Source organism: Rhyacophila brunnea, unplaced genomic scaffold (assembly GCF_057557595.1).
Source record: "Rhyacophila brunnea isolate RB1 unplaced genomic scaffold, BYU_Rbru_1.0 scaffold_13, whole genome shotgun sequence".
In the NCBI taxonomy this organism is placed as follows: domain Eukaryota; kingdom Metazoa; phylum Arthropoda; class Insecta; order Trichoptera; family Rhyacophilidae; genus Rhyacophila; species Rhyacophila brunnea.
The window spans coordinates 21057681-21082674 of NW_028232785.1; the positions used below are offsets into that span (position 1 = coordinate 21057681).

Consider the following 24994-nt stretch of genomic DNA (forward strand, 5'->3'; position numbering starts at 1 on the left):
ATCATAATATGACATTTCAAATTCTTTGGTTTCCTACAGCGATAATCGCAAAAGCTGCAAGCGTACTTTTTAATACCGTCATGAATCAATTGATGTGATTTCAAACTGCTAACGTTCGAACATTTATAATTACAAACTTTACAAACGTGTGACAAATCCGTACTGTGTTTTCTCACGATATGTCGTCGTAAATATTCTAAAGTCGTCGATTTAAAATCACAATCGTCACAAATAAACGGCTTTTCTCCCCTATGATTCATTCTGTGAACTTCCAAATTTGTTATACTCCTCGTTTCATAATTACAATCGCCGCATTGATGCGCCGTCTCCGTATGAACCCTCGTATGCTTGTTCAACTGGCTTAAAGACCTGCAGGTATACTCGCAATCCGTACAGCGGAAAGGCTTCTGATTGCTATGAATCATATTGTGCGACTCTAAACTCTTCATTTTCCGACATCTGTACGGGCAGACTGCACAGCAAAAGGGTTTTTCACCACTATGTATCATCACATGCACTCGCATATTACTCGGTTTTTTACATGAATACTCACACGATGTACACTGTACGAATTTTACTCCGTCGATAAACTTAATCTCAAATGTTTTACTGCGAAACTTCGTCAATTTGCGTTCATGAATAGATTTATGCACTGACAACTGTTTAAAACACGAAAATATCCTATAACAACTACAAACATAATAATGTTCATTGTACAAAACAATCGGTAGTTTTATAACAGGAATTTCTCGACTAATTCTTATCTCTTCTTTTGTATTCCGTTTGTCGATGCCGATTGTAAAAAATTGTCTCTCTCGCTGTGGAAAATCGTAGAAATTATTCCCACAATTAATATTGCTGATCTTTGATGTCCGCTCTGAATTTTCATACCTGCTTCGACAACCTTGAACTGTTGAATCATTGAGAATATCTTCTTCTTTTATTGCCGGAATCTGTGAAACAAAGTATCATGTTATTAGTTATCAAATACACCCGATTCTCTTTTTACACGGGGGATACGTACCAAAGACTACCGTGCCAAACAAAACAGGTGTGACATTTTATTTGGAAAGTTAATTTATATAACGATGTGAAACAAGTGAAATAACTTAATACTGATCTATCTCTTTTGTTATGTACATAGGGTAACTGCATTAGTCCCCGGACAGCTTCAGTATACGGACAGTTTTGTATGAGAGTTTCATATGAAGGATGACTCACATATTGTGCCTGTGCAGTGCAGTGCAGTGTCCGGGCACTGAATTTATAAGAGACATTGAGTATTTGTGTGTGTACAGTATCACATCGAGGCTTGCTTGGTTTTATACAAGTTAGAAAAGGACAAACATAGAATTGTAAATATTTTTAGTTTTCGGACACGATTTTATAATTTTGATCCTGCTGTCCGGCGACTAAAATTCAATATTGAATGACCGGACAAAGCTATTTTCTAATTAATTATTATATATTTACACAATTATCTCCAATAGCTGGTACGAGTATGTCAAATGCAAGTTCCCAGTTCATCAAGTGTGAGCAATTTAACATTAAAATCTCATCTTTTTTACCCCAAACCTACTCAATTTGGAAGTAAAAATAGAATAATAAAAGACACTGTCAAAGCACCAAGCGCCATTTCTTCGGAAGCTCAGAGGAAGATCATAGAAGAAAAAGTGAAGGATAACAAAAGTACAGCGATTCATAAAAGACGAAAGGAAGGGGAAAAGAGAAGACAAATAAAAAAAGGAAAGCGAAGAAGGCGATTTGCCAAAATTGTTCTGATGAATTAGAAAGAGATGTTGAGGATGATTTATTAAAGAACATTGGCTGTGATGGATGTGTTCGTTGGTTTCACCTTAAATGCACGACAATGTCTATGTTATCTTATAGTGAAGCATCACTAAAAGATTTTGTATGTAATTTTTGTTTAAACTTAGACCTAAATTAATATGTTTATCACTCAGACACCCAACCCCGGTTCCGGGTTTGTAGGTGTTTAGACATTAAGTCGCATATCCAGGCTATTGGGTTGGGGGTATAGCACTGAAGCATTTTTTTCTCTGTAAAACTACTGAAGAGTGCTTGATTCAAGAATGGATTTTTTACGCTTAGTTCTCTTTTATATTTATGATTGAAAATAGCACTTGAAAACATTTTTTTTTCTTCAGAGAAGGGATTAGGATTAGTATTGAAATTTATTTTAGTGTGTTTGGAAATATAAATATGGTGACTGAAGTGTTGAACCTTTTTAAAATTATCAATGGCAATAATTTAGTTGCCAGCAGTTCTCTAGCATGTTTTTTTTTGTAAGCCTGCTTTGCATATATTATAGAACACAAACAAAAGTTGCACAATTTTAGATTTTTTGGATGTAATAAAAATGAATGTGAAAATTTTGTCAACTCACTTGAGATGTTTATTAGTATTACCATTTGATTTATGAAGTTCAGTTTTTTATTTCATTTTGCTTTGCCCAATTTGCACTCAAAATTACTTCGACAGAACTATATGAAAGAAACACATCGAATAAATAAAAATATATGTTTTTTTTCAAGTTAGCGGTTGCTTGAGTGCTCATTGTGAACTATTTCTGCTTTTATTGCATCACTGTATTAACTAAAGTTGTTTAAACGTGACAAAATATTTTTTTAACACCAAAACTTGTCTTATTTTCTATACGAAATAATCTGTCCGACCACTAAAAATAGTACGTCCGGAAACTAAGATTGTGTGTCCGGAGACTAAAAAAACCAACCATTTTTCTTAATTTGAGAAATATGATAGTAATTTACCTAAATATAGATTTTTAATATATTTATAAACCAAACGAATATATATGTAAACATGAATAAAGCATAACATATATTGTTTTCTTTTAAAAATGGAAAAGATAATCGAAAATAAGGTGAGAAAATAGTTAACTGTCCGAATACCAGTGCATTTACCCTACTGTTTTAATAATATTTCTAAATGTCATGTTGTGAACGTCTTAAACTTATACTTAATTTGTAATGTCCACAATATGTAAAATAAATAAATTCAAATTAAATTGAAGTGATCTTTACACCATGTTCTTCATGTTGAGCAACCTTGGTAACCAATTTTGTAGTTTTATGACCGATTTCTTTGATAATTTTATTAGACTACTACAACAGACACTAGTTTAATTGCGAGTCAATTATTCATTTATTACCATGGTAACAGCATCTTCATTTGTTTCTGCAGTCTCTCCAAATTCCGTTTTAATTTCTTGTCTTGTTTCAATGTCATTCTCTGCGATTTCTTGTTTTAAGTAAACACCGTGACTGGAATGACGAGACACCAAATCGCGATTTAGATGGTTGTCTTCTTTGTTGAATTTTTCAATTGGTACTTCGATATAGTACGGATTTTCCACAGGTTCTTGCTTGATATTCATTTTGGAATCTTTCTGTGAGAAATAACGTTTAAAATCGGGCGCCTCGCACTGTATTTTAGGTTTTATTTACCTACTATGAAACATCACTATCTTGTTTGACAATCGAAACGTCAATTTATTTTATTTTATCTATGATTTTATTCTGTATTGTCAGATTTAATAATATTATTAGTGCAAAAACATTCTACAATGCAATTCGGACAATTTCTTTGCCAGTTATTTTTTGCTTACGATCGGGTAGGTACACTGATCATAAAAATGCCCTTCTCACCTTCATCATTTTGGACTTTGCTTACAATATAGGTGCTAATATATTATGTTATATTAATTTTTGTAAAATAAAGTAAAGCTATTTTTTATAATGGCTCTACTGATTAAAATATAGGTACCTAGTAATAATTAAAAACAATATTTCATCAAAATAATTTAATAACAAAATAATTGTATATGACGATTTGTTTTTAAAGTAGCAACATTTTAAAAGCTGCCATTTGTAAACACAACACGATATGTTTTACCGTTGACAGCTGATCAATTTGTAATGAAATCTTAGTAAAATCGATATATTAGTTGTATATAATTGCAGTATTTACGAATTGAAGCATACTTGTTGTCTGCAAGTAACTAAAAAATAAGCAATTAGATCAAAACTCGTATGGGGAAGAGCAAAATGATCGCGAAGAGCTGCCCAAAATGCCATCAGCAGGTTAAGAAAATACATTTTTATTTATATTTCTAATACAGCAAGCTTTATAAATGTTTTTAATCATTACTATTATTTAGAGCTTAAAATAGAGCATTTAATTTGAGGTGTACATATTGTTTTATTGTAAAGTACGCAGTTTGACATTCTATTTGGTGACAGTTTTTGAATTTGGAATACACAATATTAAAAACAATACGTCATTACGATAATATTATAAAGCTTCTCTGTGACGGGTAGGTAACAAAGTATATCAATATATTTTACAAAAAAAAAATGTTTACTTAATGCTTTAATGATAGGTACCCAACTAAAAGAAAGGGTAAATGTGCCGCAGATGACGTCATGAGATTTTATTACTTTCTTTTTAAACCAAACCTAACCTACCCCAACCTAATATAATCTTAGTTTGTGATAATGATGCATCAAAATGTATGAAAATTTTAAATTAACAATTACTGGATCGAAAAAGCCTATGCGCCGACAGAAAAAGGTATTTATTATAATGAAATAAACTGTTATCGTAAAAAAAAATTATAAAAGCTCATGACGGCATCTGCGGCACAACTACCAAAGAATGAAATAAGGGTAATTGTGCCGCAGAGGTGGACACAAGCTTTTATATTATTTTTTTACGAAAACAGTTTGTTTATTCCATGTAGACAATTATAATAAATAGCTTTTTCTGTCAACGCATCGGCTTTTCGATCCAATAACCGTTAATTGAAAATTTGAAATTTTCATACATTTTGATACACCATTATCACAAACTAAGATTATATGAGGCAGTGGCGAAGGGTGGAGGTAGGCTGTTAAGATCCGCCATAAATAGTGCACATTAAACTTTTTCAGACATACATATTTGTTTTCATTGAAATAAGACTACAATTTACAGATAGTGTTGGTTAGTTTTCAAAATTCAATTAAACCCTGAGAAACCAAGCCATAATAGATAATAGTCAAAAAATACATGTCTACTTATAAAATATCTAAAATTATGCAATTAAATCATACATAACTTTGAATATTTTATAAATAGAATAATATTTTTTATTTATTATAGTTTGGTTTAGTCAGGGCTTAATGAATTAAAAAAAATAACCAACAATATGTGTAATATGTGTTTTAAATCCAACGAAAACAAATAACTATGAATGAAAAAGTATCCACAATTTTGTCGTATTCCCCAAATTAGACCAAAACTATTATGGTTTCGTTTAGGCATGGTTTAATCGATTTTTAAAAACTAACTAACACCATCTGTAAATTGTAGTCTTAGTTCATTAAAAAAAAATACATATGACTAAAAAAGTTTAGTGTGCACTATTTATAGCGAATCTTAACAGCCTACCTCCACCCTTCGCCACTGATATGAGGTAATATTAGGTTAGGTTTGGTTTGGTCTAAAAAGAAAGTTGTAAAATCTCATGTCCACCTCTGCGGCACATTTACCGAAATAAGGTTTAGGTACATAGTCAAAAGCCTTCCTCTATGCCAGTGATGCATAAACTTTCTGTCAATAGCGTCAGTTTATCATTTTATTATTGTTTGCCGCTCTGGTTATAAGTGTCATCGTTAATATTATATTCTTTCCATGTCAGATCCCACAAGTTATATTATACTTAGTTATAGGTATACTACAGATTTTTGACAGACATTTTATATTATTTTAAAACTCAAAACAGTAGACCTTTACAATTTGTTCTAGATATCTTTACTAGGTGGAGCATATGGATGTAACACTTATAGGTATTCAACCACATTAGTAAACAAACTTTATGTAAATTTATAACATAAGTATTTAATTACTATTTTTTGGAATAACCGGCTTGAGCATGAGCAATAAGAACAATGGAACCTTCTAGGAAGGACTAGTACAGGAACCCAGGATTCGGAATCAAGGGTTCCGCTCCCAGGTCAAAAACATGTAAGGTGTTTTAGGGTTCAAATCCATTTCCAGCTCTGCTTTAAACTTACAATTTGTCGCACATTTACCTTTACGTGCGCAGCGCACCAAGAGAGTATTATAATTCATCTCAACCCAACTATCAATATATATTATGCAGGTGGCAGTTGCGACGAAGGTGTGTAAATGCGGTCACTCATTCTTTTCGGCCCGCACCAGGGGCTCTGGGATCATCGAAAGGGGGGGCAACGGAGTCAGTAATAGTAAGTTTGTAACAATACTATATCCTGTTTTACACTTTCACGATTGTTTGTAGAATAGATTTTTAGATTGTCACCACGTCTTCTTCCTCATTCTTTCCTCGAAATAAAGCTTAATATAGTCAGGCCATGACATGAAACTATAAACTTCCATGGTAGTGCTAGTTGTTGCTTGTACTTCAACTGTAATATTATGGTAAATTGTTTGTAGGAAATTAAATAAATGGTAATTGAAATATACCACGGCTTTGACCCTGAAAGAAACACAAAGTCTGTTATTGTTATTGTTACTATCTGCTTTAAAGAAGCTTTACTTCTACCGTGCGTGTCCAGAGCGAATATTATTTTTTGTTCTGATGTAGGTAACGCCGGAGGAGGCAGTAGTGCAGGCGACGAGAGACGAAGAACCGGCAGGGTCCGGAGAGCCAGACCACACTTCTACGATAGTCAGGATTACCAGAGACAGAGAAGAAAGGTTGGTACATGGATCCCAAAAGGCTGGGCATCACTGCTTCTATTGTATTGTTGATAGATAATTAAAAAAATGCAATTTTGGAATCTCCAGACCTCAACATAGTATAGTGGAGTTTATATTAACACATTGATCGCCAACTAGTTTTACACAAAATAGTGAAAAAATGATTATTTGTTTCTAAGGTATTATTTGATAGGTTATGAAAGAATATAATGTTTTTTTTTCATTTTGATGACTTTTTTACGTAAATATTGGTTTTTATGATGCGCCGGCCATATGTGTCCGTCGCGGCGCCAACAAGTTAATTTATTCTATTGCACCGGGCCGGCCATTTCGCCAGTCACCTGTCCATATGTGTTGACGAGAGCATGGTGCCATTTCGCGGTCGAATAATAAACAGAAAAGGCACAAATACGGAATAAAAGTTTTCAAATTGGGTAGTATAATACCTGGATACACATAAACTGGAAATATACGTATACATACCTTATAATCATTTTTGTAATTCTATTTTTTTATTATTTACATATTTTTTATAACTTACATTTTTATAATCTATTTAATTTTTAATTTTATATCAATAAAAACACATTTAAAATTTAAAAGGAAAACTTTTTTTTCATTATGTACATTCTTTTTTTATTATTACACTAGTAAGCCTATATTTTGTGACTGGGAAGAATTTTTTCAGGCCAAGTGGCAGTAAATACAGAAGGGCCATGCCGGTCACCGCGTATCGAAAAATGCACTGCGCGCGTGCCCGCCGGCGCTGTAGAATGACTCTAAGGCAGGTCTTCTTTGCCGGTCACCAGTGACCCCCATGGCCCCCTTAACGTAATCCAATGCCGGTCACCGGTGACCCCCATGGCGATCAACGTGTTAACAGACTTTTTTTATGAGGAACCACTGTTAGCCGATCGTTCAACGACTCCAACCCATTGGGTCCTTGTTTCGAATCAAATACACACTTCCAAACACGGCTTTCTGCTTTAACAACTTGGCAACCGTTAGGTTAAAACATCTATTTTTTATATCTATCTTTTTTGTAAAATACATTTTCCTCAACCATTTTCTGAATTCTCTAGTGATCTACACTAAAATAATTGTGTATTGTTTTTAGCCACCAAAACGACGCTCTGTGTCGCAAGGATCCTTCGACGATGACGACGGAAGAAGAGACGGTTCGAAAGAGAGAGGGAAAGACACAGGTGAGTCAGGTTCATCATTAACAAGCATTTTTGCATTACGCCCAACACGTATGTGATTCGTTGCAATATTTCCATATATATCTCAGTTTAAATCATGGAGAATGAAATCTTCTCTTTCTCTCACATCTGCGGCAGGTCGTGAGTGATGCAATATGAATCAAGTGATCTGACGAGGTCATACGGGTTTCCTCATGAATAATTTGAAAACGACTTTCACATAAGCTGGTTAAGGAAATCAAAATAGGAATGCTTAATGCTTCCTTTTGTAAATGTCAATTAAAACATAAAATATTATTACTGACTCTATTCCTATGGGTCCATGGCACAATCGACCAAAATTCATCATGCAATCGATATGCTTGCTTTAGGTAACCTTGAAAAATAGTATTCAGCTATCATTATGGGCTCCAGCAGGTAATATACGTTTGTATTGTTGCAGCTACTGCCGCAAGGGCGGCACGGAGACGCGCGTTGAAGCTGCGTAACGCGACATTGAACGAAGCACGCACCGTCAGGACGCCACAAGAACCCCCCATGCACCCACAGACCGTGCAGAGGTGTGCCACGCTTCTCATGGAGATCAATAGAAAGATGGCCGCCGTCACGTGGACAGCGCCTGATCAGATGTAAGCATGTTAAATATACATTATAAATAATTAAGTAGCGAATCCAAAGGTAAATGTCCAAATGTGCTTGCTGTTGACGCCTTACCTGTGATTTATAACTTTCGGGTGCTAACCTTACAGCGGTGATCCTCATTCGTTCATGTACATATCTATGCCCGAACACCGCTTTCTTCCTTCCTATACAGTATTGTAAAATTGCAGCCATGATATTATTATGTTGGTTATAAAATTATGCAAGATGTTTTTATCTCAATGCAGAAGTGTAATGGTTGAAACAGACACAATGACGATCTGGCACATATATGCCAAAAAACCCGTTTATTATGTTCGCATCCTGTGTCACAGAGTTTAAATACCAGTGACGAAGGGTGGAGGTAGGTTGTTATGATCCGCCATAAACTAAACTTTGTCAGTCACACGTATTTGTTTTCATTGAACTTAGGCTACAATTGACAGACGGTGTTGGTTAGTTTTTAAAATTCAATTAAACCCTGCGAAAACCAAGCCATAATAGATAATAGTCAAAAAATACTCGTCATCTGTAAAATATTTAAAATTATGCCATTAAATCATATATTATTGTGGATATTTTATAGATAGAATAATATTTTTTATCTATTATTGTTTGGTTTAGGCTAGGGTTAGTGAATTCAAACAAATTAACCAACAACGTGTATAATATGTATTCCTAACTCAACTAAAACAAATAAGTATGAATGAAAAAGTGTGGATAATTTTGTCGGATCGCCCAAAGTATACCAAAACTATTATGATTTGGTTTAGTCAGGGTTTGCTTGATTTTTGAAAACTAACCAGCACCATCAGTAAATTGTAGTCTTAGTTCAATGAAAAAAAATACGTATGACTAACAAAGTTTAATGTGCACTATTTATGTCAGATCTTAACAGCCTACCTCCACCCTTCGCCCCTGGTAAATACGATGTCATAGCTGTCATATAATATGTCGGAATTGCATAGATATGATCATAGACACTTAAACGCTTTTAGCATATATGTGCCAGATCGTCATTGTGTCTGTTTCAACCTTAAAGGTTTCCAAAATCAAATCATCATTCCAAAATGGCTTATACTTAATTTATTGTCGCTACGTTTCTATCATGTCGTAAGGCAAAAAAATGCCATCAGTCACCACAATTTGGAACTTTTCAAGTAAAGATTTCTATATTTAAATATTGGCCTAAGTTTTTGCCAGCCGGAATTGTACTCTTTGGTATGTACAAACATCGCAAAAATTTAGGCTCAATCTTCAAACGATTATTTTATTTGAGACTTTAACGTTCGTTTGGTATCGTAATAGATTTTTGAGTTGTCTCCGCATGTTCTTCTTTCCTTTTCTCGACGCTTCAGACTCATTGCGGAGGCCATTCTCAAGAGATAATGACAAATTGACCCAAACTATGTTGGCGATATATTTTAGGCTATTAAATCTTCAACATCTTTTTCACTTAGGGGGTTGTTCATAGATGACGTTACACGATTTTTGGTTGCATTTTGATGTCACAAAATGTTTTATGCCTTGTCTAATTTGCGTCACATTTTTAACCCCCCCCCCCCACATTGGTCGATAAAGTAAATCTGTTGAAAATGAATGATTTCACAAACATTTTATTATTCCCTCGTTTTGTGATCCACACCCCACCCCGTAGCCCTTCATCAAGGCCCCTAATATTTTAATTTACATTATAAATAACTTTGTATTTTGTGGGAAATTATGAAAATGAGATTTTATTTTAGTGGTTTTCAAACCCGCCACACTATATTAGATCACCTCCCATCCTTGAGGCGTGATGTCATATATGGACGACCCCATTGCAATATTTTAATTTTCATTATAATAATTGTATTTTGTGGGAAATTATGAAAGGGTTACATTAAAAAACATAATCTTTGTTTCATAGTAATGGTAATGTTTTTATTCGTAAAATTGATTTTATTGTTATTATAACACATTGTAATTGGTTTTCTTTTACAGATGAGCGCTGCGATTTAGGACAAAGATTTATTGCGTCAAGAATTCATTTATGTTGTGAAAAATAAATGAATTATGTAAATTTATAAAGAACTTTAAAAGGAATAATACATTTGTGTATAAGAATGAATATTTTTTATTTTTAATTACCCGCTAATAAATTATTATGATAATTGATGTAGGTATGTGTTCTCTGATAAAAACAAAGATAATATTGAAGGTATTAGTTGCTAAGTCAGTTACCCCTAGTTTTTTTATTTTCTTTTACAATTGCTAAGTTGGAATATTGGTGAAATGCACGGTTCGGAACACACACGGGCTGAACTCGAATCCGAATCCATCAGATTCCAGTTAATGCGCTTTGTGTTCCGAATTAGGTATATATGTTCAATAAAGAATGCTACATTATTTAATTAGTAAAATACAAATAATTGGAGGCTTTTAATAGATAGATATATTATTAAACATATATAATTTGGAAACAACTCAGAAACATACCTATCCCAAACTTGCCGGCAGGATTCGAACCCACATTCATTAAATGTGCTTTACCAATTTAGCCATCTACACTCTACCCAATTACGATAAATTTAATCAACAGTCACAAAGTGCTTCTCAAATTACGACAATATCTGCGACTGCCTTTTTTTTTATACATATTATGAATGTTCAATAAAGAATGTTACATTCTCGTTTGATTGTGATTGTAGAATTACAAAAACATTACTTACAAACTCTACTCATGCACTCGAAAGAGAAAGCATTTCGATGAATATTTGTTTCAATGTGTTTTGGTCACAGAAGTCCAGAAGAGTCCAGAAACGGATGTTACGCACTTGCTCAACCAATTAGGTCCATACTCTCATCCAAACACACGTTGAAGAATAACATTCTTATTTTCCAGATCCGGGATTCAAACCCGGGACTGACGACATTATATTATTATATCTCAGAATGAAAGTTTAGGATGATAATTACTGACTTTGCAATTAATACCCTCATTTCACAATACACCATAAAGTTTGACAGAAAGAATATTAAATATATACACTGTAGTTGGTGGAACCGTCCATAATGAAGCGATCAGGTGAGTTTGGTGGATGGCTTTAGACTCTTCAACGCTGAGAATAAGTATTGCTGTGACGTTTCATTTATAATCGTCATTTCTCTGCTTTTTTCTCGTCTTTAATTGTGTTAACAGGTTCACACAACTATAAAAATTTAATATAATATTATAATATTGAAACATTAACGGTTCGGTAAATCGTTAAAACAAATTGAACTATGGAATCGTTAAGACAGCATTTGAACACTTACAGCGTCTGCGATATCGAAGCAATCCATCGCTGTGAGCAATTGCGGATTTCCGGTGTGGTCCCAATTCCAGCAGACGAATTCCTGATTCTTGGCGGCGACTTTGAAGAATCTATCGGATTTGGAAGACAGCGGCCGGGCCCTCGCCTCTGTCAGCATCACCAGACTGTGTTCCGCTGGCAGGGTGATGGACTTACCGCATAGTGGGTAGCCTCGAAACGACGCAGTCATCGCTGCACACATAAAAATATAATAAACTGAAAATACATAACTTTGAAAAACCATAGATAGAAATTACAAACATTGAAAAGTTTACCAAAATACATTTTATTATGCAGTAGCGAGGGGTAAGATTTGACATAAATAGTGCACACTAAACTTTGTCAGCCATACTTATTTGTTTTCATTGAACTAATAATACAATTTGCAGATGGTTCTGGTTAGTTTTTAAAATGCAATTAAATCCTGCGTAAACCATGCCACAATAGATAATAATAAAAAAATATTCATCTATCTATAAAATATCCAAAATTATGCCATTCAATCATACATAATCTTGGATATTTTATAGATAGATTATTTTTTATCTATCACAGTTTGGTTTAGGCAGGACACACAAAGAATAACCTACACCATCTGTAATATTACGTATTCCTAATTCAACGAAAACAAATAAGTATGACTGAAATAGTGTGCACTATTTTTGTCGGATCGCCCATAGCATAGGTGCCTACCTAAAGTATTATAGTGTGGTTTAGGCAGGGTTTAGTTGATTTTTAGAAACTAACCAGCACCATCTGTGGGTCTATTCTATACTTATCGAATACTAAATTGATAAATAGTATCAAACTTAGGGTAGGTTTGTATCAAAATATTAGCACTTATTGTAACAATTACACGAAGCCGGTTTTTATTGTTGCAATAAGTGCGATATTTTAACAGCAGCAAGATAGGTGCTGTTAAAATTTAGCACTTATTGCAACAATAAAAACCGGCTTCGTGTAATTGTTACAATAAGTGCTAATATTTTGATACAAACCTACCCTAAGTTTGATAATATTTTTCACTTTATCACTTTAGCGGTCGATAAGCATAGAATAGACCCACTGCAATTTGTATTCTTAGTTCACTGAAAACAAATACCTGGATATAAGTATGACTGGCAAAGTGTAGTGTCCACTATTTATGTTGGATTTTAACAGCCTACCTCCACCACTGACTAAAATAAACATAACGGCTTCGTAGTGTCCTAACTCGGAACCGTTGACTTTTGCACATTGTCTATGGTCACCTATCCTACAATGTTAACTTGTATGGTTATGGCGGAAGGGTGGATAGGCATGCGGGGGGGTCGAACGTAGCGATTGTAGGAGTTGTGGGGTGAACAGAGGGGCAAAAGTTGCTGCGACGCATGATCGTCATGGGAGGACAGCCTAAGCTCTTATCAAGACATATACTGCTTCAAATAGCATGGGAATATGTGTGTAAATCGGTCCCCTATAAAACAGCACCGTCATAATGTAATGACGGAAACTTAACCTAATACAAACACAAGATATTATTATGAAAACTGTCACATGTAAGTTACGTCACCATTTTTAATAAAAGATTCAATATTTTTCAAGAAGATTGATTGTTAGTCCTTCATTCCATGCATTAGGGTTCATAATCTGGACGTAATTGATAAAGAAAACAATATATGAGTAAGATCGTGATAATAGGATTGGAAGTTTTTTAAAAATATAATTTTGACTACACGTGATACACGAATAAACTTTGTTCTATGCCAGTAAATGACTAGCTATATTAATACTTAATTATTACACATGTTTTGTGTTAAATTTAAGTAAAAATAATCAATTTTAAGGTTAAAACTATATACCTCCCGTCTCATCTTCTTTAATATAATTCTCGAAATATTTCGATACGTTGGCATCCCCGTCGCCCTCGATTTTGCAGGGCATGTAGTGAATTCTGCTCTTGTGTGTTTTTAGGTTTGAATCGCTATTAGAAATATTGTTTTCTACGTGAATAGGCATATTTAAATTTTATTATTTAATGTTTTGTTAGGTTAAGTTAACGTCAAATGTCAAAACACTAAATTGGCGGGAAGTTTCTTGCTGTCACCTTGACAGAATATAATATTACATGGCTATTTAATAGAGGTTTTCATGGTCGGGTTCAATTAAACGTAATCAACAAAAAACAAAGGTTTTTAATAATATTTATTGATTTATCAAAGCTGCTGATACCATACGTATTATATACCTAGGATTATTGACTATATAATACTATTATGTAACTTGAACCAAAATAATCGTAGGTAGGTACCTAGGTATAAATATTATTTTCACAAAAAAACAAAATAACATTAAGTAGGTATGTAGGTACATAAAATTTCATAAAATTATAAAAACAATGTTGAAGATTTTTATTCAGCAATAATTTGATTTTTAATTTAAAATTTTCCATTAATTTGGTACTAAGTACTGTAGACTGGTTCTAATACTAAAATTTTAAAAATACCGCACGCTGGCAACTTTCCGACAAAACGTCAAGTTGACAAGTCGTACTAATTAACAATAAATCGCAGATAAACCTTGAAAAATTACTAAATTAATTTAAATAATATACCGTCATTTACCAGAATTGAAAGATAACTAATCCAGCATGGACGAGAGGGTCGTGGCGTCCAGCGAAAGACAGCAATTGGTCGGCGGGATCGGCGAGGAGGACGAACCGACCGAATTAAGATTGGGGACTCTGTCATTGTCGCCAGCTATATCGTCCAGCTGTGAGGCGAGCGTTGGATCCAAGAGCAACCACAACGCTAAGCATTTTCAGCCGATCGCGACGCATCATAACAGTACAAGGTTAATTCATTAATACATTAGTGTGTCATTGGCCAGTTCTTTTTTTGGGTCTTGTGACTAGTTATCCTCTATAAACAGTGTGAAGTTTGCTACAAATGAATCTGCATTGAAAATTGCTTTGCAGCTATCTCTATGAGCTTCATTTTAATATGTTTATAAGTAGGTAGAAGATGTTCGGTGGTTGTGACTGGCCCTCCACCGTCTTTAGCTGTCAGTCGCCATTTTGGAATTCAGCTGTCTTTTTGTCATCGAATTATAGTACGCGGTCCAAGACACTATAGTATTTCGGCAAAAATTATAGGACGTGTTGAAAATGTAAGTTTTTTGTTTGTCACATAAACATAACGGAGAATTCGAGAAATTCCGATGCCCTGCTTTATTAAAACACCTCTTACGACCGAAAAATGCTAACACCGGCCGCCGTCATTAACTGTCACGTTAGTTTTTAGAGTATACAACGTTCATAGACTAATATCGCACACTGAGATCTTATATTATTTATATTATATAGATTATACTTACTACGTCCTTCGCTTCACGTTATTACGATTTGCTGTATTTGAAGTACGAACATTTTACAGAACTTTAAACATTGACAATATAGACAACTTTTAAACGCAATGAAATAAGCAATGGGGAATATTCGCACAACCGGCGAACTCAATTAATTCCATTTTTCAAAATTGTGGTATTTTTGACGTACTATACTTTTTTTATAGTACGCAGACGAAAATATCTCTTTTTTAATAGTATGTGAACCAAAATGTACTATAATTATAGTTCGGTTGGGAACACTGCGCTCACTGACAGATGACAGCGTTTGCAAATTACTTTGCAGCTATCTCTATGAGCTTCACTTTAATATGTTATAATATATAAGTAATATATAATTATAATATATATAAGTAGGTAGAAGGTGTTCTTCTCATTGATTTTGACAATCCTGGTTCCTCTCTGTTTGCAGAGTGGCTTTCGTCAGCGAACGCCGGCCGAGGCCTTCGAGACCGCCAGCGATCACCAAAGACCAGACCATCATGTCGCCGGGCAACGCAAATAATCCCACCATAAATTCGACGACGAGCAACAACGCGGCCAACAGCCAGGGACACATCGACAGCAGCAAGTCGAATTCGTCGAGTTTCCACTACCACCAGGCGCCGAGGGACGCCAAGAAAACGCAGGCGGCACTACTGAGGCTTCTGGCCGAGTTCGGGTCAGCTCCGCCACCTCCCAAAGAGATAGAACTCCTGGCTAACATACGGCAACAGCAGGATGATTTGGCAAGATTGCATTTCAAGTGAGAACTAATGGTTTATTAATTTTTAACACCTTAAAAACATACATAATAGAACAAAATCAGTTTATTAAATAACATGTGCAAATAAATTAAGAATGTTAATTTATCAATGAATGAGTTATAAATTTAGTACAACATTGTATGCGTGTTGTCTGTGCCAAGCCCACAGTGGACTACTCAGCCGGTAGTGCCACAGTATTATTATGACATACTATACGAGTATTTATTGGTTTCCCTACCATAGTTTACCAATGAAACAAAAGTGCGAACAGACCACATTGTTTAATTCTGTCTCTTTTCCTTTTACAGACTCGGTTCAGACCCTGATGCCCCTGCAAAACCGGCCAGTGCGAGAGAGACCATGGTACGGCTGGTGAAGAGCTTGGAGCAGCTCTCAACCTCCATCGAGCAGCTGCATCTTATGACGGATTTCAGGGCCGAAACAGGAGACGATAGTGATACGGAGACATTGAAATAAACCAAGAGATGTTATTTTAATTTTATATATTTTGTGATTTGGGAATGTCGTGTTATCAACACATTATTGCGTCATTCCATTCAACATTTTGGGAATGTTTGATTGAGGTGACAAGGATTAAAGTATTACAAGTGACATAGTTATAAGTGAAATAAATGTTGTGTGTGTAGAACATGCACTATGTAAGTGAATATTACGAATTCGATGATACCATTTTTTGGTTTGTCGTATACTTGAATTAGAAATTCGTAATTAATTCAGTTCTTGATATGTTTAAAGGAGACTTAAGCGGCAATTACATTATGATCACATCACGTGCTGTCACGGTGATAAATTTACTCTATGGTTTTGTCATTCCTCAGAATATTTTGTGTGAGCACTATCTCTATAAATTCAATGATGGAGAGTGCCAACTCTAATATATTAGTATTTTAAAGTATATTCATGCTAATTTCAATTAATTTTAACAGTTTCTACGTGTGCGTACATAAAATTAAGTTGCGATATTGCATCCATAGATAATATTTTGGGCAGAACGCAACCGGCAGACCATAAATAATAGACATAATCACCACACATAGATAATAATTTGATCGAAAACCCACAGAGAAAACCACTAAAAACGAAGAACACACGATTTTGACATCAGTCGAAAATATTGTCTAGGTCTGTAGTAAATAGAAAAAAATGTTCACTGACTAGTGTGGTTCATGATGTAGATTGTAGCGCAATACACGTGAGGGACCTCATTCTTGTTCTGGTGATATCGGCAGATTTTGCCAACTGACAATGTTCGTTTAAAGGTTCAAAATGTGCTACAGAATGAAGCATCGGTCTGATAACATTTTAAATACCACTTTACACATTTTTTTCCTGTAATGACAGCTTACTAATGACCTCATGCGACAGCACGTAATGTGATGAAATGTATTTGAAGCATTATGAGCATTCCGTATTGGCAACTTTTAAGTCAGTTCGATTATTAAATTAAATGATTGCTTGCGGTTGTATTGGTAACAATTTCATTATTTCTCTTCTTCTATTCACAGCCCCAAAAACAAAATGGCGACTTATGTTATGTAAACAAAGCAACGGACTTTAAATTAAAACGCATGCAACCATTTTGTTTTCGGGGCTGCCAATAGAAGAAGAAAATATTGAACTTATTAACCGGTTCTATGCCTTTAGCGAATTATCTCGTTCTATGATCGACAGGCAAATTTCGTGAGTTACCTATCTCGTCCGACTTTAAACTCAAATTACTAGCCACTGTCGATTAATTTGCATAATCTAAAAAATTAAACACACAGTGACATCTGTTTGAATAATTATGAAATACTAAGCCACAAATTATCAGTACTTACTACAGCGATTTCAATAAGTACATTCAATGTGCGTCGTTATAAATCTGCGGCCTGTCAGATACTGCCGTAGTAATATCCTGAGGCCATAGAAAAGGTTAACAATCCATACGTATAAATAATGCGTATTACGCTCCGTATCCAGAGTCCAAATTCTATAGTTCAACCAAACTCCATTAAGTGCCCGTCGTAATACTGAAAGTTAAATAAAAACTCCAAATATTTCTTTGTGAAGGACAATTTATTAGATACCTATGTAAATATTAATTAATAGGTCAATTTATAATATTGTATGAAGCATTATTTATTATAAATAAAAATTCTATATAAAAATAAATCTTCTCTTATTATTATTCTACTTATGAGGCGTCTAATTACAAAAAGAGATAAGTCCACAATTCAATATTTTCGGGAAACAACGTTTTTATGTTTCAAGCTCCAATTATTTGTTTTAACGTGAAATTATTTTCTCCGTTGTATTCTATGTCGAAATTAGAACCAAATGGCAATTTGTTTCAGCCGATAAACTCTTAAATGTAATAAATATAGGCAAAATAAAATTGGACACAGCGCTATTTGTACTTCACTTTTTAATTTACGCCGCATAAGGCACATATTTCCGTGGCACTGTCATAAGTTTACCAAATGCTACGGCAAGGGAGACGCCCTTTTCAATATTGAACGTTCCCTTATTGGTTGAATTAAACACGCGCGAAATCAACCAACCTTTAAATAATAAGAAACACGGACTTGGCGCTTTTTGTAATAAATCGAGACTTAAAATATTTTTTTTCATAGGGTTATGTAGTGTTTTGGAATTTATAGGTCAATACTTATTGTGTAAAATTATACAAAGAATACGTGCGTATTTTTTTCTCGATTTTGACCAAATGTGGACTCTTGTCGGTGGCGAAGGGTGGAAATAGGCTGTGGAGATCCGACATAAATAGTGCACACTAAACTTTGTCAGTCATACGTATTTGTTTTCATTGAACTAGGAATACAATTTGCAGATAGTTGATGAAAAAACAAGCCTGGGGAAGTTACATTTTGAGTCGAATGCTCATTACTTCGGTTGAAAGACAATTACTGATCCCTTCCCAGGTATATGAATGCGAAAGCGACTTATTTACTGGAAATTAAAAGCACGAATTTCAAACAAAAATCAGGTCAACTAATCATAATTTACATGTCTTACCCAGTGTCGAAGGGTGGATGTAGGCTGTGATCCGACGTAAATAGTGCACATTAAACTTTGTTAGTCAAACGAATTTGTTTTCGGAATAAAAGTTGCAGATGGTATTGGTTAGTTTTAAAAATTCAATTAAGCCCTGCCTAAAGCAAACCATAATAGCTGACATTAAATAAATGTTCTTCTATCTGTAAAATATCTATAAATATGGCATTAAATCATACATATTTTATTATTATTTTATGGTTTGGTTCAGGCAGGATTTCATCAAATAATAATAAAAATCATCTGTAATTTGTATTCTTCAATGAAAATAAATAAGTATGACTGACAAAGTGTGCATTATTTTTGTCAGATCTCCACAGCCTATATCTACTATTATGGTTTGGTCTAGACAGGGTTTAATTGAATTTTAAAAACTTACCAATTCCATCTGCAATAATTTGTATTCTTATTTTAATGAAAACAAAATTATTATGACTGACAAAGTTTAATGTGTACTATTTATGTCGGATCTCCACAGCCTACCTCCACCCTTCGCCATTGACTTACAATCTATTCATATTTTTACATTTTTTTATATTAACTACACTAAAGTGCTTATATATTATTATGCAGTTGCGAAGACGAAGATAAAAAGAGCCAGATGCAGAGATGTCTCCGCTAAATTAGCTTAACTAACATGTAATTAAGTGGTGACATCGCCAAACAATGGCAGACTTGAAAAATCCACATGTTATCTGTCTTATTTATTGCAAGGACTAGTACGAATTGATTTTCTCTTACATAAGTAACTAAATTACAACATGAGAAACCAGCGACATCTTTAAATACTATGAAATTATTGCGTCTGAAATTGTAACTAGTACTTATTTGTATGAACGTAGGTTATTAGCGGCGCACTTTGGGGAAATAAGAAAGCTTTTGTTCAAAAACAATTTGAAAACATCTTAGTTTAAGGCGAAGTCTTCACTGAGCCTTTTTTAAAGAGGCACCTAGCGGAAAAATACGAAGCTTGCAATTTGAGACATTTTTTTGATAATTTACAATTTCAACTGTATTAATGAATAAATATATATTTGAAAACATTAAAAATAAAAATATTTTTTATTTTAAGTCAAAGACAAACTTACAATTGTAAAAAATGTAATAAAATGTGAATTTGTTCTATCGATCCGCACCCTATTATTACATATATTTTATGGTCATATTTATTATTAAAATTTAGTTTATTAAGTTTTCTAAGCATCACCTAAGCGATTTTTGACAAATTCATAGTTTTAATATTTTTTATATCTATTTTAAAAAACATCGATTTTTATAAAAAATATAAATGTATATAACTTGAAATCCTTTTTATTTATATTAATATAAATATTTTATTTATATTTATAAAAATAATTGATTTGATATAAATAAAAAGGATTTCAAGTTATACACATTTATATTTTTTATAAAAATCGATGATTTTTAAAATAGATATAAAAAATATTAAAACTATGAATTTGTCAAAAATCGCTTAGGTGATGCTTAGAAAACTTAATAAACTAAATTTTAATAATAAATATGACCATAAAATATATGTAATAATAAGGTGCGGACCGATAGAACAAATTCACATTTTATTACATTTTTTACAATTGTAAGTTTGTCTTTGACTTAAAATAAAAAAAAAAAATATTTTTAATGTTTTCATATACATATTTATTCATTAATATAGTTGACATTGTAAATTATCAAAAAAATGTCTCAAATTGCAAGCTTCGTATTTTTCCGATAGGTGCCTCTTTAAAAAAGGCTCAGTGAAGACTTCGCCTTAATCGCATACATATTAAAAAAAAATCTTGAAAAAAATTAGATGTCGGACAGGACTTGAACGAGTATCCATATGATCCTAGTTAATGTGCTTTACTAATTTATCTGCCCGCATCTGAGTACCTAATTATGATACTTTACAAATTTCGGTAATATTAATGATTAGGAATCTTTCTCTCTTGCTTTGCAAAAAGCTGATGATTATTGAAGAACTAGGAATGTCTTCATTCGGCAGAGAATAGACGACGGCTGACGAACATGCTAATATCTTAATTCTGTAGATCAATAAATTGCGAAGTTTTCACAGAGAAGTTTAAGCCTTCATCTAACAGTAAACTGGTCACATCTACCGAAACTACTGTCTTCTCCAAGGCTTTGTCTCTTCACCAGTCCGTTGCCCCGTTTCCGCTGACTTTTTTGATGGCTTCTTCGAATGTCTCGCTGGATTCCGAATAGAACTGCTTGTACCACGTCCTGTACGCCTTTAGGCACCTGTCAGTCTTCACTAGGATTGGGTTGCTCAGGTACTTCTTGCTGTTCCATACCATCACGTCGCGGTGAAACTGAGGAAGAAGACGATTGATTAGCTTGGTGAGACTTTGATTAGAATTTGAGTAAAAATAGGTCGGTCCTGATACAATGTCACGATGTGGTTTTATTTCATAACAAAGATGAGAAACATAGTAAAGAACTATTGATTCCACTCGTCTCCAGCACTCATTGAAGAGGGCGAAGTGACGGCACATCTTTGGCAAGGCGTACGCAATAAATATTATTAGAGATACGGGCTATTATAAAATGAAACACGGTATTTGGCAGCGCCACCTTAATTTATTCAAACACTACTACGGTACGTAGGTACTAACCTATTAAAGTTACATTACATAATCAAGCTTAACAATCTACGACAAACTAATTATTCAATTATCTTCCCCGCCCGGTACGACAGCTCACGATGAACTGTGGTTTGTGATACTGCATATGTACAAATTGCCCGACACGATATAACTCACCATAACTGTTTCACTCCACATCAGCAGATTGGCGAGTGGTTTGAAGCATCTTGGAGCGTACAGCCTGTGTATGACCCTCTGGACCAGCGGGGAGATTGGTGTCACCGTCTGCAGGATTACCATGGAGACGTTCTGATGATTTATCAGCATGTGGACATAGCTTGGGCCAATCTATAACAAACAGCAATATCATAGTATTACAAAATAAATGTTGAAGAAACACTTTCTATAGAGATGAAGTCTTTAAAAATAATATTAAACATTTATAATGATTCTTGTACACCTATTTCATGCCAGGTGAGTGGTTTACCAATTATTAAGCTCCTGACTCGAGTACCTACTGTTAATGTAGATTAGTTTCTAAATAACTACGCATGTGTGGTGTTTAAAATGTCGTCAGTTTATAGGTGTATGTATATGTAAGTATAATGGATAATAAGATGAATTTTAACGCACATATCAATGAAACTATCAATAAAGCATAAAAATTACTTGGTTTTATTCTTCGGATCTCTAAACCATTCAGATCACCTGATGTTCTGAAGGTACTTTACTTCTCATATGTTAGATCCATAGTTGAGTTTGGTTCTGTCGTGTGGAATCCACAGTATGTTACATACATAAATCCTCTCGAAGCGATACAAAAGCGATTTCGTAAGCACGTCAATTTTAAAGCTTACTGTTATGATTTATCTAATTCTATTATGACCACTGCAACTTTTATGGTACCATCCTTGGAAAGTCGACGTTCTATATCTGTGGGTCTATTCTATGCTTATCGACCGCTAAAGTGATAAAGTGATAAATATTATCAAACTTAGGGTAGGTTTGTATCAAAATATTAACACTTATTGTAACAATTACACGAAGCTGGTTTTTATTGTTGCAATAAGTGCTATATTTTAACAGCACCTATCTTGCTGCTGTTAAAATATCGCACTTATTGCAACAATAAAAACCAGCTTCGTGTAATTGTTACAATAAGTGCTAATATTTTTATACAAACCTACCCTAAGTTTGATACTATTTATCAATTTAGTGTTCGATAAGTATAGAATAGACCCACTGATCAATATTTTCTTTTTAAAATTATCAATGGTTTTTTTGACTCGCCAAACCTACTCGAAAGGGTCAGTTTCCATTGTCCATCAAGATTTACGCGAAACCAAACTTTGTACCATATCAGTCGTAGCGGTTCTAATTATGCACAAAACTCTTTTATTCGGCGCTCTTGTTTAAATTATAATATGTATTTCTCCACCGTTGATCCTTTTAATAATTCACCTGTTTTATTTAAACGCGCTATCTCCAAAATTTTGTATAAATAGATACAGGTATATACTTTTATATATATATTATATATTTATGTTACTTTATTTTGTATATAATTTAATTATTCATTATTCTTCCTCATTTTTCTCATGTAATTTTCTTATATAATTTCTTTATATTTATGTTATTCTTACTCTCTATCTTGTTAGGATTAACTATATTATAATGTATACATGGAAACTTTGCTGGTTGCAATAACTTTTCATTATTATATTTTTAATTTTTGTAATCAATATGTAACTGTTTCCTTAATAAATGAAAAAAAATAAAAAATATCTATTATAGTGAAAACTCAACTTGAAATTGCGCATATTGCGATTTATTTTACTGCACACGAAGTACATAGGGTACCTAAATTTACTTATTGTTACCGTTATTATTTCCGATACATGAAGCCTATTGCATCGTTTTCTCTCGCTCGGCGTCGCTCTAACTATGTCACATTTTCTGTTAAAACTATCGAAATTCACGCTAATGTGGTACATTAATTACAATTGCACATAACAGAATGATTAATGTAATAGCCAGTCGCCATATATCGCCGATAACGGTCAGGCCATAAAACGCAACAACTGTCCACAAATATGACCATTTTTTTAAAAATTATTATCGTGGTGCAGTGGGTAAGGCGCTGGCCTTCCACCCGAGAGTTCTGGGTTCGATTCCCGGTCATGACAAAAGCATTTATGTGTTTTTCTCAAAGCCTGGGTGTTTGTGATTGTTCAAAATTACTAACAACCACCTTGTACGAAAAAGCAAGGACATGGTTATTAATAATTCTAAAAAAAAAAAAAAACCATGTCTTTGCTTTTTCGTACAAGGTGGTTGTTGGTAGTTTTGAACAATCACAAACACCTAGGCTTTAAGAAAAACACATAAATATTGTGTCCTCACCGGGATCGAGCCCAGAACTCTCAGTGCTTTACGTACTGCACCACGAGAGCCGCCTATCTATTACCAATATTGAATTCATGTTTCGTTAACGTGATAAACTTTAATACACATTATTATGATATAGACGTAGCATTTGAAAATAACATAAGTAGGTACATCTTCAACATGTGTTTAAGTTTATTCCATACTTATTTCTTTCTCCACACTTGAGAATTAAACCTTGTTACAGTCTCACCCAGAAGGCAATCAATTGTTTTTGAGTTAATAGCATTGTATTCTGAAGAATTACTAACCTGCTTTGCAGTGACATCTATCTGTATCAGTGAAACTTTATCCAACAATTTGATTTCGTGCTTCAAGTTGACGGCAGCTTCGTGCTGGCTGGTCTCAGACACAGACCACTGTCCACTCCACACGTGTCGACCTATAAAAATAAACTAAACTGAATCCGTACCTATCTACTGGATTCACGCCAATGTGCTTTGGTTTTACTACATTGGTAAAGCAAATTGGCGCGAATCTCGCTAAATCGTGTAACTTGCATGCTAATGGAGCAGGGGCATAAGACTTAACGTATGTATGAAGCGCCGTGTCCGGAAACGTGTACGTATGCAGTTCGCCGTATCACACTTCACCGTGAAATGTTGATCGGAAATATATGGCCGTATATTAAAGATAGTCCAACCTCTATGGGTCGTATAGTACTGACATAAAATCATGTCTAAATAAAACACGGTTCTTATTGGTTTACACTTTACAGGATGCCAGCAGAAAACAAATTTTTAAAATAGCCGATATATTGGATTATTTGTTAGGTTAGTTATGGTTTTCATTCTTGA

General features: G+C 33.9%; 4 protein-coding genes across 4 annotated transcripts in view; 2 read left to right on the forward strand and 2 right to left on the reverse strand.

Annotated features, from left to right (window-relative positions):
• The first annotated feature begins 3892 nt into the window (after positions 1-3892).
• LOC147076878 (uncharacterized) lies at positions 3893-10714 on the forward strand. The gene is made up of 6 exons (XM_085940551.1): positions 3893-4124; positions 6188-6290; positions 6650-6762; positions 7883-7970; positions 8410-8596; positions 10590-10714. The coding sequence occupies exons 1-6, from the start codon at positions 4074-4076 to the stop codon at positions 10591-10593; spliced, it is 546 nt and encodes a 181-aa protein (XP_085796677.1). The 5' UTR covers positions 3893-4073; the 3' UTR covers positions 10594-10714.
• Positions 10515-14010, reverse strand: LOC147076879 (ribonuclease H2 subunit C). The gene is made up of 3 exons (XM_085940552.1): positions 13783-14010; positions 11904-12133; positions 10515-11797 (listed from the first exon to the last, which is right to left on the reverse strand). Exons 1-3 carry the CDS (start codon positions 13937-13939, stop codon positions 11747-11749), a joined length of 438 nt encoding a protein of 145 aa, XP_085796678.1. The 5' UTR covers positions 13940-14010; the 3' UTR covers positions 10515-11746.
• Positions 14011-14453: 443 nt separating this feature from the next.
• On the forward strand, positions 14454-19943 carry LOC147076880 (uncharacterized). The gene is made up of 3 exons (XM_085941380.1): positions 14454-14773; positions 15738-16070; positions 16380-19943. The coding sequence occupies exons 1-3, from the start codon at positions 14571-14573 to the stop codon at positions 16546-16548; spliced, it is 705 nt and encodes a 234-aa protein (XP_085797506.1). The 5' UTR covers positions 14454-14570; the 3' UTR covers positions 16549-19943.
• A 984-nt stretch (positions 19944-20927) lies between these two features.
• LOC147076881 (cholesterol 7-desaturase nvd-like) overlaps positions 20928-24994 on the reverse strand; it is a 44447-nt gene continuing 40380 nt past the window's right edge. Inside the window, exons 7-9 of the mRNA XM_085940938.1 lie at positions 24449-24579; positions 21930-22100; positions 20928-21479 (exon numbers count right to left, since the gene is read on the reverse strand). Coding sequence (XP_085797064.1) covers positions 21300-21479; positions 21930-22100; positions 24449-24579 — 482 coding nt within the window. The 3' untranslated portion in view covers positions 20928-21299. The remainder of the gene's footprint in view (positions 21480-21929; positions 22101-24448; positions 24580-24994) is intronic.

Coding starts and splice junctions, on each gene's coding strand:
- LOC147076880 (XM_085941380.1), top strand. CDS start 14,571: ATGGACGAGAGGGTCGTGGCGTCCAGCGAAAGACAGCAATTGGTCGGC. Junction 14,774..15,737: donor ACGCATCATAACAGTACAAG/GTTAATTCATTA, acceptor CTCTGTTTGCAG/AGTGGCTTTCGTCAGCGAAC. Junction 16,071..16,379: donor TTGGCAAGATTGCATTTCAA/GTGAGAACTAAT, acceptor TTCCTTTTACAG/ACTCGGTTCAGACCCTGATG.
- LOC147076879 (XM_085940552.1), bottom strand. CDS start 13,939: ATGCCTATTCACGTAGAAAACAATATTTCTAATAGCGATTCAAACCTA. Junction 12,134..13,782: donor TAAAGAAGATGAGACGGGAG/GTATATAGTTTT, acceptor TTATGTGTGCAG/CGATGACTGCGTCGTTTCGA. Junction 11,798..11,903: donor GCTTCGATATCGCAGACGCT/GTAAGTGTTCAA, acceptor AAATTTTTATAG/TTGTGTGAACCTGTTAACAC.
- LOC147076878 (XM_085940551.1), top strand. CDS start 4,074: ATGGGGAAGAGCAAAATGATCGCGAAGAGCTGCCCAAAATGCCATCAG. Junction 4,125..6,187: donor GCCCAAAATGCCATCAGCAG/GTTAAGAAAATA, acceptor TATATTATGCAG/GTGGCAGTTGCGACGAAGGT. Junction 7,971..8,409: donor AGAGAGAGGGAAAGACACAG/GTGAGTCAGGTT, acceptor GTATTGTTGCAG/CTACTGCCGCAAGGGCGGCA.